The sequence below is a fragment of the Homarus americanus genome, unplaced genomic scaffold (genome assembly GCF_018991925.1).
Source record: "Homarus americanus isolate GMGI-L3 unplaced genomic scaffold, GMGI_Hamer_2.0 scaffold37032, whole genome shotgun sequence".
NCBI classification, from domain to species: domain Eukaryota; kingdom Metazoa; phylum Arthropoda; class Malacostraca; order Decapoda; family Nephropidae; genus Homarus; species Homarus americanus.
This window is the reverse complement of record NW_024731852.1, coordinates 719,915-737,243: the sequence shown is the minus strand read 5'-3', so window position 1 is coordinate 737,243 and position 17,329 is coordinate 719,915. Positions and strand designations below refer to the sequence as shown.

Sequence of the window (17,329 nt, the reverse complement as noted above, 5' to 3'; positions counted from 1 at the left end):
CCCTAGGCCCTGATGTGGGTTAGTGACCTGTGCCCGGGTGGGCTAATCCCCTTAAAAAAATTGCAATAGGTTCGTGTTTGGGTCTGTTGGGAGGGCTAATAGATTTGGTACATTATAATGATTTCAGAGCCTTAGCTATTTTGGTCGGAGTGTGATACAAATATATATATATATATATATATATATATATATATATATATATATATATATATATATATATATATATATATATATATATATATATATATATATATATATATATTGGAGTACCAAGAATAGAATTAGGTTATTGTCATGGGTTCGAGTCTGGCCAGGGACAGATGTTACCCAGTGTGACTTTCAATCACACAGGTTTCCTCCAGGTACCCGATTTCCTTTTGTACTAACACTGATAATGAAGTTAATAACAAAGTGACAAAGAACAGGGGACGTCTGGTAAGGTAATAGGTGTTGAAATGATAATTTTAAATTAATGACAATCTCGAGGTTGTGATCTTGTCATTAGTATTGGTATACATGCAACCGATATAAATATATATAGATTGTATATATTTATCCTATTTTAGATTTATAAGAAAAATATATTTAAATTAATATCATGATTTAAAGAAATTTTATTGTGATATTCAAACGCGAGCCAATAAATGAAAGTAGTTTGTTTTAAAGGGAAAATGGTCCAGGTGGTGTTGGCGTGTGACAGCTGGAGGGCAGACGGGGGGCAGTAGTGTACTTTGTGCCATACTTCACTTAAACGAAAGACAATGGACATGGGAGGTGGACGATTAATAAGGCTCATGATAGTGGTTCTGGTGGTGGTTCTTATATGGAAAGTATGGGACTACTCTGACCTCCCTACTGCTGAAGCTCCTCCAAACTTCAAGGTAGGAGAGGCACTTGTGGCCCAGACCAAGGTTGAGCTAAAGGAAAGTGAAGAAAAGGGAAAGCCTTCAATGTTAGTGGCTCCTGTACCTACACCACAAGAGGAATTGGTAAGTGTTAAGCAGGAAACTTTAGATCTATATCGATATATCCGTTAACATTGATAAATAGTTGATTCACCAAAGGTTCTATGAAAAAAGAAAGATTTGGTTTATGATGGATTTTGTTAATGGATCTGGTGTAGAAGCTATGAAAACATTACTGAATATGCCAAGGAAAGGGTAAGTGGGCCTTGGCTTTGGCAAATAATTTAAACCTTCTCAGAATGTCTGATTTTAGCTGGAATAAGCCTGTAGCCATTTATGAGCAGTATAGAGCCCAGAATGTGGTATTTCATAGGAAACTGAATAATAGTTTAGGAGAGGGATGTGGGTTAACTAGGCACCTAACCAAAAAAATTATAGCCGATGACATATTTTGTGCCGTACCTCAAGAATAATCCAAATTGGGTAGAGGAATCACACTTCATATTCATGTTTATCCTCAGTTTTCCCTGAAGATAAAAAAAAGCTGCCAACTGCCCTCTTCACAATGATGCTATGTTTATTCATCAATGTTGAAAAGTGCTTCACAGCCACCGACCTTCCTTCCTACCCATGTGAACCTAACCTATCCTAAAATGATAATAGGTTAGCGAGGTTAGGTAGGTTTTGTTGGTTCATCTTATCTATGTTGGGGGCGTTGGTAGTATTGTGGTAACGCGTGTAATTTTTGCCAATATGTCGGGTTCAAGCCTCGGCCTAGACACATGTGAGAAGGGTGTTATCCAATGCAACCCTAACAAACATCACAGGTTTCCTGGTCACCAGTTTCCTCCTGTACTAACACTGGATAGATCAACCGCCTGAACAGCCAGTAAGCTGATAAACGGTGAAAAAATAAAATGAAAAATTTCCTCAAGTTGTTACTGTTGTTTCTTAGTAAGTATAAAATGTAATAAGGTTATTAATGTCTCTGAAACATTCAGACTCGTCCTGATCAAAACAAAGATAGCATCCTCCTCAGGCTAGTGGCACAAAGTATATTTATGAGAAGAACTAAGAGGAAAAACTTGAATGTGGAAATTGATTTTATGCCACATGATTTGCTCTATTCTTGTGGTATGGAATAAGTTTTACTCTTGATATTTTTTGTTAGTAGCTAGCTGGTTAACTTGTACGCTTGTTCTTAACCCTTTCACAGTGGGGACACCACTTTTAATATTTTATTTGGCTAATGCTTGACCACTTTATTCAGCAATGAGGGAACCCCATACACAACTGGTTAACTACAAGGTGATTTTTTTTTTTTTTTAGAACCTTGTATAATTCCCATACACTAAACACTACAGCATATCAGTTCGGAGCCTAATATTTTGCGTAGATGTAGCCTAATGTTGCAGAAAGACGTGACAGGATCCTGAGAGCCCAAGCGGCTATCGACCAGTTTAGCGATGAAGAGGATAAAAGAAAGAATTATCACATATCACGTGATTTATCAAATGACCTGTCTGTGGTGCTTAATGGTTTTCACTTAGTCACACCATGGTGCTCATTATGTTTTGTGATTGTTGTGTTATGTTTGTGTGTGTTGTGAGTGCCATGGCATGACTGAGTGAAAACTGATAAAAACCACTGATGGGTCACATGATAATTCACATGATACCTGATAATTCACAGGATCATGTCTCATCTTTCTGTAACATTAGGCGTCATTTATGCAAAATGTTAGGCTCCTAACTGACATGATTTTTAGTACACAGTGATCCCTTGGTTAACGAACGCCTCGGTTAACGAAATTTCAGTTAACGAATTACCTTCCATAAGATTCTTCACTTCGGTTAACGAATTCCTTACAAATTTTTCCCAACATGTTTTTGCTTGCTTTCGGCTGCTCACCAGCTGTAGTATTAGTCCGCCAATACAGTAATCGGTTCTATGGCTTAAATTCGTTACCATTTGAGTAAATATCAAGAAAGTTGTACTATTCAATAAAATTAAAAATTTTATTTTAAATTTTTTAGTCATTTTAACAATTATTGAACATAATTGAAGTACAGGAAACTAGTTTTTTGCTTGCCAAACAGCCACTCAACACACGAAGCTTGGCGTCAGTTTGTGTATCTGTTCAGTGGAAGGAACTTCGTGTTTGAGACTCTCTTCAACATAAACTTTTTTTTCTGTTTTTACAGTCAAATTACTGTATGGGAATTATTTAAGGTTTTCAAATAAAAAAAAGAGACAGCACTGTACTGGTAACATTAATAATATCCCAGAAAAAGAAGAACGTTTTGCAATTTTCCTCATACAGTATTGGTTTAGTGAGACACACAAACACTTCGCAGTGTCCTTTCCATTGGATGGAAGTACTGCATTGTGCAGTTACTTTATTTAAGGTTCGGATCGATCTGGTGGTAACGTTTAATGGACAGTTCATTTGGAAAGATCGCTGGAAAGCTTTCTGTCACATAGCATTTGGTCAGTTTTTTGGAATACCTTGTCAATAGTTGAAGTGCGAACACTGTTTGCCGGGTGGATGGGAAAAGCGCCTTTATTTACAAGAAATCCCATGGAAAAATAAAATGGGAATTTGCAATTCTTCCACCTGATTTCTGTTTTTCTTGAGGTAAGATACTGTAAAAGTTTTCTTCTGCAGAGATTTTTCATTAGTTTGCTGGTTATTCCTGACCCATCCTAGACTATTACCAATGAATGCAAGGATGCATGAATAAAATATAACATTGTAATAATGAATTTTATTCAAAGATATGAAGTTATATAAATGTGTGCGTGTCACTGTTGCATCACCATTATACATGGAATTTTGCAGTTATAGTACCCTGTACATGTACTGTATGTACAGTACTTGTAATTTTCAAATTTGGGGGAAATTTACAGCTTTTTCACACAAAACAGAGCCAGAAATAGGCACCCCCTCATTTCTCCAATGCATAAATTACTCGCACACCACTGTTGCAAGCCCTGCTGATCTTGCTTTGAACAAGAATTTATTCTTGGTCATGCTTTTGGTAGTTTCACTGCACAGAATTTAATTTTTTTTTAATGCTTCATCGTGCATCAGTACCCCTGTATACTGTACTGGTAAGAAAATATTAAACACTGCAGTGTAGTTTATTATAGTATTACCAAAAAAGGGGCACAACCTCTCTACAGTACAGTATATTTGGAATTTGGGGGGAAATTGAGATCATGGGTAGCAACACCAAGATGGATGTCATATACAGCATAAGTAGTTGCAAAAATAAACAATGGATGGCAACCTTTGGTGGATGCACACAGTTTTTTTATGGGAAAACCTTCTGAGAAAATATGCAGACCTTACGAATCCTTACCGTACGTTAGTTTCTATTGCGTGACGAGTATTTTCAGCATTCTTTCACAGAGGGATTAGATCTTGTTTTTAACCATGGCTTTTTCACTAAGAGTGTTTTTGTTTTTATAATTATGAAACCTCTCAATGTGCACTAACTCGTTTTTCTGCTCACTGCTATTTATGCTAATTTGGGGCTCTGGCACATTAAAGCAAACCATAATTGAACTCTAGCTGATTTTAACAGGTATGAACCATTGAGCATTATCATACAGTACAAGCTTATGTAGGTGTACGATTGATTGCAGCAGCAGTATTCAGTGGTTTACTCCTGCTGAAATCAGTAACAGGCCAGTGATAGTTTGTTTAAATCAATGAAGTCCCAAAGAGGTGAAAGTTGTATTGTCTGGGAAATTGTAATTAATACTCCTCTGGGAACTTCAGGTTTGTAAAATACAAATAAAAGCACGCTGTTAGTGCAAACTTGATAGTTCAAATTTAGATAAGTGTGGGGCAGACATGAGGCTGAAGCCAGTTTTGGCTTTGGTTTCAGCTTTGAAACTTTCTAAAGGCTTTGGCTTTGAAGCCTCTGCATGGCACTAGCTTTGAACCACAGTGTGTCTTTACAGACACACTTATATATTGTGATGTCACAGCTGAGCTAAACCCTTACTTTTCTGTTCTCACAATGACCTGGCCTGCAAAGAAAGCCCCCAGGTAGCCCCCTTCACCAGTGTGTTTACAGGGGCTACCAAACAGGGAGGTACTACAGGTGTATCACCTGGGAAGATTTTGGAAGCATAATGTGTTGTCTAATGGTAGACCCTGCTGCCATATGGCATCACGAGAATTGTGACCAAGTCCCAGGTTGCTGATCTGACATTCTGCCTCATTTACACACAATTGCAGGGTTTCAATTGTTTCTCTTACAATTGACAACACAACATACATATATTGGTTCTCACTTTTGATATTTTTTTAATTTTTGTTTTTTCGTTATTATTATTATTATTATTATTATTATTATTATTATTATTATTACAGTGCTATTATTATTTTATTATTTTTTCAATTTTGTATTATTATAAATTTTATTTAATATTAAATATTATTATTATTATTATTATTATTATTATTATTATTATTATTATTATTATTATTAACCCCCAGGCCCCGATGTGGGTCAGTGACCTGTGCCCGGGTGTGCTAATCCCCGTAAAAAAAAATATATATATATATACTGTACTGTATAAACATTCCACAAATCATTATCTTTGACATATTTTTTTTATTATTGTTTTTATTTGATTCCAAAGTATGAACAGTATATTATTGCGAATTTTCTTCTGTCGAATGTAAACAAACACAGGGCTGCCACACTGCACAAAACCTGACGAGCCCCTATAAACACACTGGTGAAGGGGGACTGTACATGCTAAGCCTCGGTGACGTCACTGTCGATCCCTCCTATTTCTATTGTTCTGTAGCCACTGAAGAATAACTATTATGAATTTAATATAATATAATGTAATGTAATATACTTAAAGGATGCCAATACATTTTTGTAACTACAGGGTAGTTGTTGAGTCAGCTGGCTGACGTGGCTGAACTTGGTTCGAGACTTGAGCTGAGCTGGGTGGCCTCGGAACGGTCACTCACTCTTCGTCCTTGCTTGAGCATAGTTCTCCTCGCCACAGCAACAAACTGAGGACATAGCTTGAGTTTTCTGGACCCAATATTACATTAATGACCCTGGAGTGACCATGTCAGTACCAGGCGTATCCGGTGCTGCTCCATTTGCCAATGATGCTGCTGTGCTGCCTGCCGTCGCCCGTCCTGCCGCTCCGGCCTTCAATGGCTCTGACCCGGAGCTTTGGCTACTGCAGCTCTACAGCTGCTTCACGACATGCCAAATAACATCTTCTGCCACGAAGTACCACCATGCCATGTCGATGCTACTGCCTACTGTCGCCATGGAAGTGCGCGACATCCTCATGGTGCCCCCGACCGAGGGGCCTTTCAAGAAATTGTGCTTGGCATTTCGTGCGCGGCTGGGCGCATCTACTCGGCAGCGTATGCAGCAGTTGTTAAGGGACGAATCCCTTGGCGACCGCAAGCCTTCCCAGCTCCTGCGAAGCCTCCGCAACTTGCTCTCCACCACTGGCAACACGTCTGAAGACCTCATTCTCCCTCTGTTGTTCCTACAGCGTTTGCCAGCCAACGTTCAGGCAGCGCTATCCATATTTCCAGAGAACACCTCACTGGACATTGTGGCAGAATCGGCTGACCGCTTCATGGAAGCGTCTAGTTCTATGACTGCCAGTGTCTCGTCCGTGACACCAGCACCACAAACCTCTCCTGCCTTGGCACCAGACTGTTCATTGCCGTCTCCGCAGCCCGAGGAAAACCAGCAGCTGGTCACAGTGCCAGCCTATCTACTAAACGCTCTCATCGGTGCCCTTAACTCTGTCCAGATAGCGTCACTGCCTCCCTGTGAATGTTAACACCGCCCAGACAGCCACAGCGAAAATTCAAGGCAGCGTCACCAACAGCGAAGCCGATCGCCTTCGCCTGCAGGCCACAGATCGTCAGGACAGTCCAACAACCTGTGCTTTTACCATCGTCGCTCCGTTGCCAACTACCCTGCTCCTGATCGGAAAACGAGTCGCCCCGGTCGTGAGCGCGGCAACCGCCTGGGAGCCAGAACCTGGCCGCCTCTTCCACCTCACAGATCACTGTACCGGTTAGCGCTTTCTGATCGACACTGGAGCGCAGTTCAGTGTCCTGCCGAAGCCCAGTGGCCAAGCAACACCCGCATCAACCACCAAGCTATTGGCGGCAAACTGCACCCACATCAACACCTACGGCTCCAAGTTGGTTGCGCTGGATCTCAACCTTGGCCGATGATACATTTGGACGTTCTTAGTAGCTGATGTCGGTTTCTCCGTCATAGGCATAGATTTCCTGCAGCATTACTGCTTCTCAATCGACATGCAGCACCAGAAGATCTGCAACCCAACCACCCAGTGCTGTGTCAGCAGGCGACCAACCACCATTGCATCTCTGGGACTCACAGCCGACTACCCAGAAAATTCTCCTCATATCAAGCTCTTGGAGGAATTTCCATCCCTTGGCACATTACAGTGACAGCCCTCTGCTGCTCAAACATGAGGTGGTTCACCATATTGAGACCAAAGGCCTGCCCGTCTTCTCCTGCTTCAGCGCCTAGCACCCGACAGACTCCGCATCGCTAAGAGGGAGTTCAATCAGATGTTCAGCCTGGGCATAATCCGCCCATCGAAGAGCACCTGGTCGTTGGTGCTGCACGTGGTACCCAAAAAGCAGCCCAGAAGCTGGCGCTTCTGTGGCGATTACTGCACCCTCAATGCGGTGACAGTCCTCGACTGCTATCCATTGCCACATATTCTCGACTCTGCCACCAATCTCGCTGGAGCTACCATTTTCTCGAAGATAGATTTCATGGGGGAGTTCAACCTGATACCTGTCAACCCAGCTGACATGTGTAAAACTGCTGTAACTACTCCTTTCGGTCTGTACGAGTTCGTCAGATTTCTGTTCTGCCTGAGGAACGCCAGCCAGACATTCCAGCATTTTAGCGATAACGTGCTGAGAGAACTGCCATTCGTCTTCTCTTACGTCAATGACTGCCTTGTGGCCAGCCGATCTGAGGAGGAACATTTGCAGCATCTTCGCCAGATCTTCGACTACTTCCGACAGTACGAGATCATTATCAACAAAGAAAAGTGCCAGTTTGGCATCCCCGAGCTCTCGTTCCTGGGATATCGCATCTCCCAGCGCGAAACAAAACCCCTGCACGATAAGGTCGAAGCCATCACTTCTTTCCCACTGCCTCAAATGCAGAAGCAACTTTTGCAGTTCTTGGGACTCATGGCATATTACCACCGTTTTGTCCCTCGCTGAGCTGCCTTACTTCGCCCGCTCTACGCTCTTGTACTAAAGAAAGACAAGACAGTAATGGGAGCCGTGTTCTGGACTACAGAGGCGACACAAGCTTTCGGGGAGGTGAAGAAAGCCTTAGCCAACATCACACTACTGAGCCACCCTCACCCTGGCGCACCTCTGAGCCTCATAGTGGACACCTCTGATACTGGCGTCGGCGCTGTACTTCACCAGCACATTTATGGTGGCCGGAAGCAGTACCCATCACCGAGATCACCACACAAGCAGTCGCCAAGGCCTTCATCTCTGGTTGGGTTGCTCGATCTGGTGTGACCTCAACTGTGACGACCAATAGAGGCTGGCAATTCGAATCCGAGCTTTGGCATTAACAGATGAAACTGCTTGGCTCTTCCCACATCCGCACCACCACTTACCACCTAGCAAGCAACGGGCTAGTTGAGCGGCTTCACTGCCAGTTGAAGGCAGCCATCATGACCCAGTCGACACCAAGCAGTTGGACATGGCATCTTCCGCTTGTTCTCCTCGGAATCCGGTTAGCCCTTAAAACCGATTTGGGCTGTTCAGCAGCTGAGCTTGTCTACGGCTTTTTGTGCCTTCCCGGAGAGTTTCTAGTCTTCACATCTGCTCCATCATCGCAGCCTGGTTTGTACGTGGAGACACTCCGCGACTGTATCCGGTCCCTGTGTCTTACACCACCAAAGCAGAGCTCTCAAAAGCAGTTTTTCATCGACAAGGCACTGGACGATGCAACTCACGTTTTCATACGGCATGGCACCTGGACCGCCACTGCAACGCCCCTATGACAGTCCCTTCAGGATGCTCCGCCGTTCGTCTAATTTTTTTACAATCGACCGCCAAAGGGATCGGCACACAGTCTCCATCGACTGACTGAAGCCGGCCCACATCGACAAGGACGTGGATGTTCCTGGCCCCAGCATAAACATCCTGATCAGCGCTGCCTCCGCAAGCGACGCAGAACCTGCAACTATGTCACCACTACGCTCCTGTCTGAGGACGAGGTCCGGCCGTCGCATCGGTTTTGATGTGTCACTTTCCTTACAAGTGACCGGCGGGAGGGGGCTGATGTAGCGACTGAAGAATAACTATTATGAGTTTAATATAATTTAATATAATGTATTTAAACTATTATGAATTTAATGTAATGTAATATACTTAAAGGATACCTATACATTTTTGTAAATAGTTGTTTTTCGCATGTAACTGTTGTTGGGTCGACTGGCTGACTGAACCTGGAGAAACAACCAAGATGGAACATTGAACAAGACGAGGCTGAAGCTGAACAAGTGATAAAAAGTTCAACAGCACTTTATTAACTCCTTGGGGGAAGTTAATGAGTGTGATGCTGGCAAAGTCTCAAGGCTACACCTCCGTCTCACCATGAAATGAAAGTCTGGCCTAGTCCATGTACAGTAGATTTGGTTTAGTACGATGATCTGATCTGAACCTCAGCCCCAGGTGCTCATGGCTCATCGACAGCACCTTTGAAATTTTAAGATGATTTGTTTCCATTGTACTCTGTGATTAATGACTGTAAATTACTATGTTTATATGTTCACATGTATATTTAGTAGATATTGCATTATTGATTTGTTTGAAGAAATTAATCAAATTAACGAATAAAAGAGTGAATGAAATAGGTTAATAAAATGAATGACGATGATTAATGACTAAATAAAATAACTTTATAGAGATACAGTAAATTGTTCCTATAAGCCACTTTCTTCAGTCTATAGGAAGAGTCAAAACTTATCCCCAAAACAATCGGCTTGCTGCAACAGAATTCCCATTAACATGTATGGTAAAATTTATGGTGTTAAAGTTTCATGTTGCCTTAAAAATCCTTAGCTTAGGCTTCACGACTTTTAAAGTAATTACCTAAAGTATTGAAGTGGTAAAGCTGATTGTTTGTGAGCAGCATTTCCCGTGGTTCACTCGATGGTTTGTTCCTGCTAAAATCAGACTTGGTTCAGTGCCAATATGTCTTAATATCACCAGAGCATATGTAGCGTGCAGAGGCAATAGCACATGCTGCATTTTTGGGGGCAGTTTTGATGGGGGAAAATGCAACATAACCAAGAAAATCAACAGGGAACAGTTGTTATTTTTTTCCTAAAAGAATGGACTTGTCTTAGGAAGGCTCCTTTTGATCAGGTCTTTGGCGAATGTAGAAAGAAAATATTTTAAATACTTGTACAGTATAATAATAATAATAATTAACGGTTTATTGAAAAAGTTCTGCAGCCCGAAGGCTGAAAATATACATTGGACATAAATGACTTATTACATACATTGGTGGTTTAACAAAAGCCTTCATCAGAGAAAGGTAAATGAACATACAGTGAACATACAGATTAATGTAGGTGTTGAACAGCAAACACGTTGTGTAGTAACTCCCTCCCAGATGGTGTTAGGAAGGACCTCACGTGGTGTAATAGTTCCCTCACAGATGGTGTTATGAGGGGCCTCACCTGGTGTAGTAATTCCCTCACAGATGGTGTTATGAGGGGCCTCACGTGGTGTAGTAATTCCCTCACAGATGGTGTTATGAGGGCCTCACGTGGTGTAGTAATTCCCTCACAGATGGTGTTATGAGGGACCTGACGTGGTGTAGTAATTCCCTCACAGATGGTGTTATGAGGGGACCTCACGTGGTGTAGTAATTCCCTCACAGATGGTGTTATGAGGGGCCTCACGTGGTGTAGTAATTCCCTCACAGATGGTGTTATGAGGGGACCTCACGTGGTGTAGTAATTCTCGTGGTTTCACAGATGTAGTGTTATGAGGGGCCTCACGTGGTGTAGTAATTCCCTCACAGATGGTGTTATGAGGGGCCTCACACGTGGTGTAGTAATTCCCTCACAGATGGTGTTATGAGGGACCTGACGTGGTGTAGTAATTCCCTCACAGATGGTGTTATGAGGGACCTGACGTGGTGTAGTAATTCCCTCACAGATGGTGTTATATGAGTGAGGTGTGGTCCCAGGCCTTCCTATCGTAGACGGATTAACACATCGCTGGTTGTTGGGTCTCACGGGCCGTTATCACTGAGTACCTGGGACCTCACTGTGTGAAGGTTAACTTGGGTACTACTGTTACTGTTGAGTTGTTCTCACTGACTTAAGCACTGTTCACCACTGTTCACCTCTGTTTAACACTGGTTCCATTCCTTTCCTAAATGAAATTGTAACTTCTGGCGAGAACTTGCTGATATTCCGGTGGGGAGGAGGGTTCAGGGGAAGGGGCTGGTATGGGCCAACTTAACAGTTGACCTGGCTGCTCCGAGAGGAGCGCCAGGTACGTCTTGACCCTTCGGTCAAGGCAATTCTCAGGTGTGGATGAGTGCATCTTTTCTTGGTTAAAAGTTTTTTAGTACCAATAAGATGGTAAGTAGTTGAAGTTCTGGTGTATCCTTTCTAATATGAAGGATATGTAATTATTATTATTTTTATTTTTTTGTGGGGGGCGAGTTTTGTGACAGCCAATAGGATACAATACTCGCGTTCTGTATGAAGGATAGCTGGTTCATGCCCAGGGCAACCCCAGTCCACCATGCTGTGAACGAGTACAGGTACCCTTATTTACTGTTTGGGAAGTGAAGGCAGTCGAATTCAGTGCCGGCCATGCTGCCTTTTTGCGTACCAATACTTTTATCCTCTTCGCCACTGATCGGCTTGTTAGCCGCTTGGGCGATCGGTCACGTCTCTTTTCCTTTATATTCTTCACCAAAAGGTCGGCTCGCTAGCCGCCCGGGCGATCGGTCACGTCTCTGTCACGCACTGTTGGCAAATACTGGGTATGCACCGGCTCCTGAATGTACCTGAACCCGCTCCAGTGTTGGTCAAGTCTTCTCTTGAAAGAGCTCACACTCGGTGCCGTCACAACACTCTCTGGTAGATTGTTCCAAGAGTTTACAACCCTCACTCCGAAAAAGTTTGCCCTCACGGTTTTCCGGACTTGCGGCTTCTTCAATCTTGAGCTGTGACCCCTTGTGGGGCGAGCGTCCGCCAGCTCCAAGTAAGGACACTCAACTGAGTAGTGCCCCCTGAGATGCTTATAAACCTCAACTAGGTCCCCCCTTGCCCGTCTGTAGTATAAGCTAGGCAAGTTCAGGCGCTCCAATCTCTCAGGGTAGCTGAGATGCCGAAGTGCAGGCACCAGTTTGGTGGCCCTCCTTTGAACATTTTCAACCAACTGACAGTCCCTAGCATATCTCGGGGACCAGATGGGGTGACAGTACTCCAGATGGGGAAGCACTTCACTCCTGAAGATCGTCACGAGGGACGGACCGTCTAGATATCTGAACGACCTTCTTATAAGACCCAATAATTTATTTGCCTGATTTACCTTCTTCTCACAATGGCCCGAGAACTTCAGCTCATTGTCAACATACACACCTAGGTCCTTCTCACACACAGTCTCAACTAGTACATTTTCTTCATCCCGTTGGGACATATGGTACGCCTCCTTACCGTTGGTACGCCCCAGGTGCATCCTCTTACACTTCGTGACATTGAATCTCAGCAGCCATTCCTTCGACCATTCCTGGAGCCCACAGAGGTCCTTCTGCAGCTCTTCACAGTCTGCTTGGTTCTTAATTTCCCGAAATAACTTGGCGTCATCGGCAAACATTTGTATGGAGGAGTGTACAACGTCAGGCATATCATTTATGAAACAAACAAACAACAGCGGGCCCAATACACTACCCTGCGGTACCCCACTTGTTGCAGGTACAGATGACGATTTCGTGCCATTAATCACCACACATTGCTTGCGGTCATGTAGAAAGTCTTCTATCCACGCTAGGACATTTCCCCGAATTCCGTACCCTTCCAGTTTGATTTTCAGCCTTTCGTGGGGTACTCTGTCGAAAGCCTTGGCAAAATCTAGGTAAATATTGTCGATATTACCACCCCGTTCTAGAATATGGGTCCAAATATCCAATACCTTGAGCAATTGTGTCAAGCAAGAGCGCCCCGGCATAAAACCGTGTTGGCAATCTTTTACAAGGTTGTTTCGTAGTAGATGTTCCATCGCTGCATCTCTGATAATACTCTCAAGTACTTTACATATTATGCTGGTCAGGCTCACCGGTCTATAGTTGTTCGTGGAGTGCCTATCGCCCTTCTTGAAGATAGGACTCACATAAGCCACTTTCCATTCACTGGGGACCATTTGTTCATCCAGGCATTTACAAAACAGAATCTTCAGGGGCTCTGCAAGCTCGTTGCACAGCTCCCTTAGCACTCTAGGATGCACCATGTCAGGTCCAGGACTCTTATGGACCTTTAGCCTGGACAGTTTATTTCTAATACCCTCTTCTGTGAACACAATGTGGGTCAGTGCTGTGTCGAACCGTCTGTCCTCAAACGCAGGAAGGTTAGTTGCATCCTCTCTTGTGAACACTGAGGAAAAGAAGCTGTTCAATGCCTCAGCTTTATCCTGGTCAGAATCTGCGTAACTACCATCTTCAAGCCTCAGGTCTGATACTCCTACTCGCGTTTTCAATTTCGACTTTGCATAGCGGTAAAACGCCTTTGGGTTTGACTTGACCTCACGTGCAACCAGCCTTTGGAACTCCTTTTCAGCCCTCCTACACTCTATCTTTGCTTGGTTTCTGGCTCTTGCATACATCCTCCTGTCTTGCTCATCGTTTGACCCAACCCACGTCTTGAATTTCAATGGTTTCGTATTCATAGTGCTGCCTTCCATTGTACCATTGACTTAGTCCCCAATGGTCTTTCAGGCCAATAGGACTAACTTCAACTTTTTTTTCATATTTAACAGATTTGTCGACTAATCTAAATATAATGATGTTTTCCCAGTACTGTACTTCAGATTAATGTTACTATTAGTTATGAAGAAAAATCTGACCAAATGCTTAGTTTTATCAAGGCTTTTCTGTCTAACCTCATAGAGACCGACAAGTTACGTATAGGATAAAAGTATATTTTATTTGGTACTGTAGCTACTGCAAAAACCATAGCTCCTTTAACTTTAATGTAGCTTAGCATGGGTTTTGCTTTATAAGTTATTAATTTTGTAATTAATGAACAAAATTAAACCACAATTGTAGGTTACTGGACCGTAGTTCGTCAATTAGCAGCTACTAGTGCGTCACTTATTCCCGTTAGTGGGTGAAGTGTAGGGTGACGGCCCGTTGTAAGTCACCCTCTCACCTACCCTCACACAAACTTCCCTTTTTGCTGTTCAGGTTGTCAACAATCTAGGGTCGACTCATTCTAATCTGCGTAACTGTTTCCTTTACTGCTATACTAAATATCTGTATACACTCATCTTGGTGCTACTATCGTATGCGGTCTACCGAGCTGGAGTTGTGATTGCCGGGATATTTACACGAACAGCCATTAACCTAACCTAATCTAGGTTAGTTAGGTGAGGTTAATAGACGCTAGTGTAAATATCACAGTATACCAACTCCAGCTAGGTAGACCGCATACAATAGTAGCACCCACATCTTGAAAAATAAACGAATTTCATTAATAGACTTGGTTGACGTTTGACCTACTTCCGTCTACTGGAGCGTAAATAAAAACATGACTTTGCCTTAGTTTGTTCATGGCAGTAACTTCAGCTTATTAATTAAGTTATTGTTTATGTCAAAACAAGTAGCTGTGTTTCCAACTATATATTTGTTTCAAGTTTCCTGCTCTCAGTGAACTAGGGTGTTGACCTCTCCATCTCACTGTGCCCCAAAGGTACCGCTACGTGGAGTCTCGCTGCCACCCTCCTTCAACCCCTTGTCGTACACATTTGCTCTATTTTTCTTTTGTATAGTTTAAAAAAATCATAAATTGGCGTTTTTAATGTTTATTTTAATCAGTTTAAAGAAAGGTAAAGTTTAACACGCTTAGTGAGGTGGGAATGATAATTATCGTTCGTCTGGTAGTTACTTAACACGTGGCCAGTGATGTCACCAACAAAGCCTCGAGTTGGCGGTACGAATTTAATGCCGAAGTATTTATTTTGTCTTATTTAAAGTTTATGTAATTATAGAACATATAGATATGTTATCACACCACATTTTAATCTTGCAAAGTTCATTTTCAATTTCCTGTGCTCATATTTTCCAGATATAAACTTGCTCATTAAGGCTAACTGCTCACTGACACCGGTACGAGGTACGGGTGGGATCTTTAAAGCTTGCGTGCGAGGATACCTACAACTGCTACGAGAAGTAACAGTAGTACCGTAGTTTTAATGGAAAGAGGAAGGTGTAATGAACCTAGTGATGTCTTTTCGTTTGTTCTGAGAACTTTTGAAAGTGGTTGAAACTGTCGTTGAACGCTGTTACACTTGTGAAAATTAAAAGGTGCTCTTCATGATAATGATATAAGTTAAAAGTTCATTAAAATCTAATTTAAATATTATACACAAACGTAAGCAAGATTGTACAATGAGTAATAAATATGTACAAGTATCGCGTGTTCATATTTCAACGCGATCTACGTCGAAAACTTGTGAAACCAAAGATAATAAATCGCATAACTTATTAAATGCACAAGTCAGCTCATCCAACAGAACGTGTGAAACTAACCGTAGTGGGTTGGCTCTACTAGAGAGAACTGTGGAATACATTGTTCCACCAAAGACGTCAGATGATGCAAGAGGAGTCATGGCATTGGATTTATTATTGAGAATACCAATCACGCGAAGACGGCAGACTAGAGCCAGTTACTTTAATGTATGTCAGCCGGCATGGACGATGGTGTTGTTGTCTATGGTATTGACGCTTGTCCTTATTAACGATATGAACACCTACGGCAACCTACATTACAGGCGGCGCCGAGAAGCCCTTCTGCAGGGTCTTGCTCCGTCACCCAGTGATGTAAGGAAATTTTCTTATTTCCCGTTAGAGTTACATGTATTTTTGTATATTTTATAAAGTATTATTTTTACTATTAAATGGAACTGTCTTTCATATATTTAACATAAGCAATAAAAGTTTGTACTTATTAATGGGGATCCATTCTGACTAGTAATAGTACCAGGGCATTAGTGAGTGATTCATAAAGGTAAAAACCTTGTTGCAGTAGGTTAATAATCACATGATCTTCACTTGTCCAATTTGTGACTAATTATGGGCGAGTGTAGATGTTATAACACATTTAAACACTAAACAAAGCCTAATTCAACCTTGGTGACATTTTACAGACTTTGTTTCTTACTTTATCTTGATAATTGAAGTTGGAACTGTAAGTGCCTGCACACTTCGTTCCATAAGTTATGGTGTGCTATTATCGTTTCCCTGCTAGTTTGTATGGACTCTCAAGTGAACAAGAAAAAGGGAACTTGTATCGATATTGCTTCGTCTGTAATAGTTGGTGTTGTGTCGTGGGTTGGCTCTCAACCTGTCCGGTAAGTGGTGCCACGTCCGTAAAGTTGACGCTATTTAAATAAAGTTGTTAAAATGTAGATTCACTACTTTAACCCCCCCCCCTCCCCATGGCCGTCATTAGTATATTCTCATGAAAATTTAATGCACTCGCATTTCCTTTAATTGTTTTGATTTATTGAGTGTAGTTTGTATATATACTATATATATATTTCATGTAGATCCACAATGAAAACGTGGATAAGATAAATCTTGATAAAATCATACGGGAAAAGGGAAACAACGGAGATAGTTGTGAGATAGAGTGGAGCTCATCACATAACTTCCTCATTAGTTCACATTCACATATAATCAGTATTTGAAGGTGTGTCATTCATACATGGTGAATATATTATGTTTTATAAGTATACTGTACAACATACAGTAATTTCCTCTACATACAACTACAGTACAAGGTAATGTCTGGTGTACAGCCATGTACAGTATGCTACATACAGCCTCAGGTGTTCATCACAGGTGTTCCTCAAGTGTTTCTCTACATATGCCACGTGTTTAATATACTACGTATATTAAACTTTGTTCAGCCAGTGTTTAGGCTTCATGATGTTGATTTTGGTTACCGATCATGATGAGAATAATATGATAATGTTAATAATGATACAGGTGATAAAAATAGTCAGTCCCTGCTCATCCTCATTAATGAGTTTTAGAATCATATAAGTTACATCAGTTATCATCATTATGAAGTCACCATTAACGCTCACA

General features: G+C 42.0%; 1 protein-coding gene across 3 annotated transcripts in view; it reads left to right on the top strand.

Annotated features, from left to right (window-relative positions):
- Positions 1-672: 672 nt before the first annotated feature.
- LOC121867909 (gamma-interferon-inducible lysosomal thiol reductase-like) overlaps positions 673-17,329 on the top strand; it is a 28,813-nt gene continuing 12,156 nt past the window's right edge. The window contains exon 1 of one of the 3 annotated variants that reach the window (XM_042368045.1): positions 673-881. In XM_042368045.1, the coding sequence (XP_042223979.1) occupies positions 762-881 (120 nt within the window). In that variant the 5' untranslated portion in view covers positions 673-761. Of the gene's footprint in view, positions 990-15,407; positions 16,058-17,329 lie in introns of those variants that run through there. The other 2 variants (XM_042368044.1, XM_042368043.1) reach the window with 2 other exon arrangements.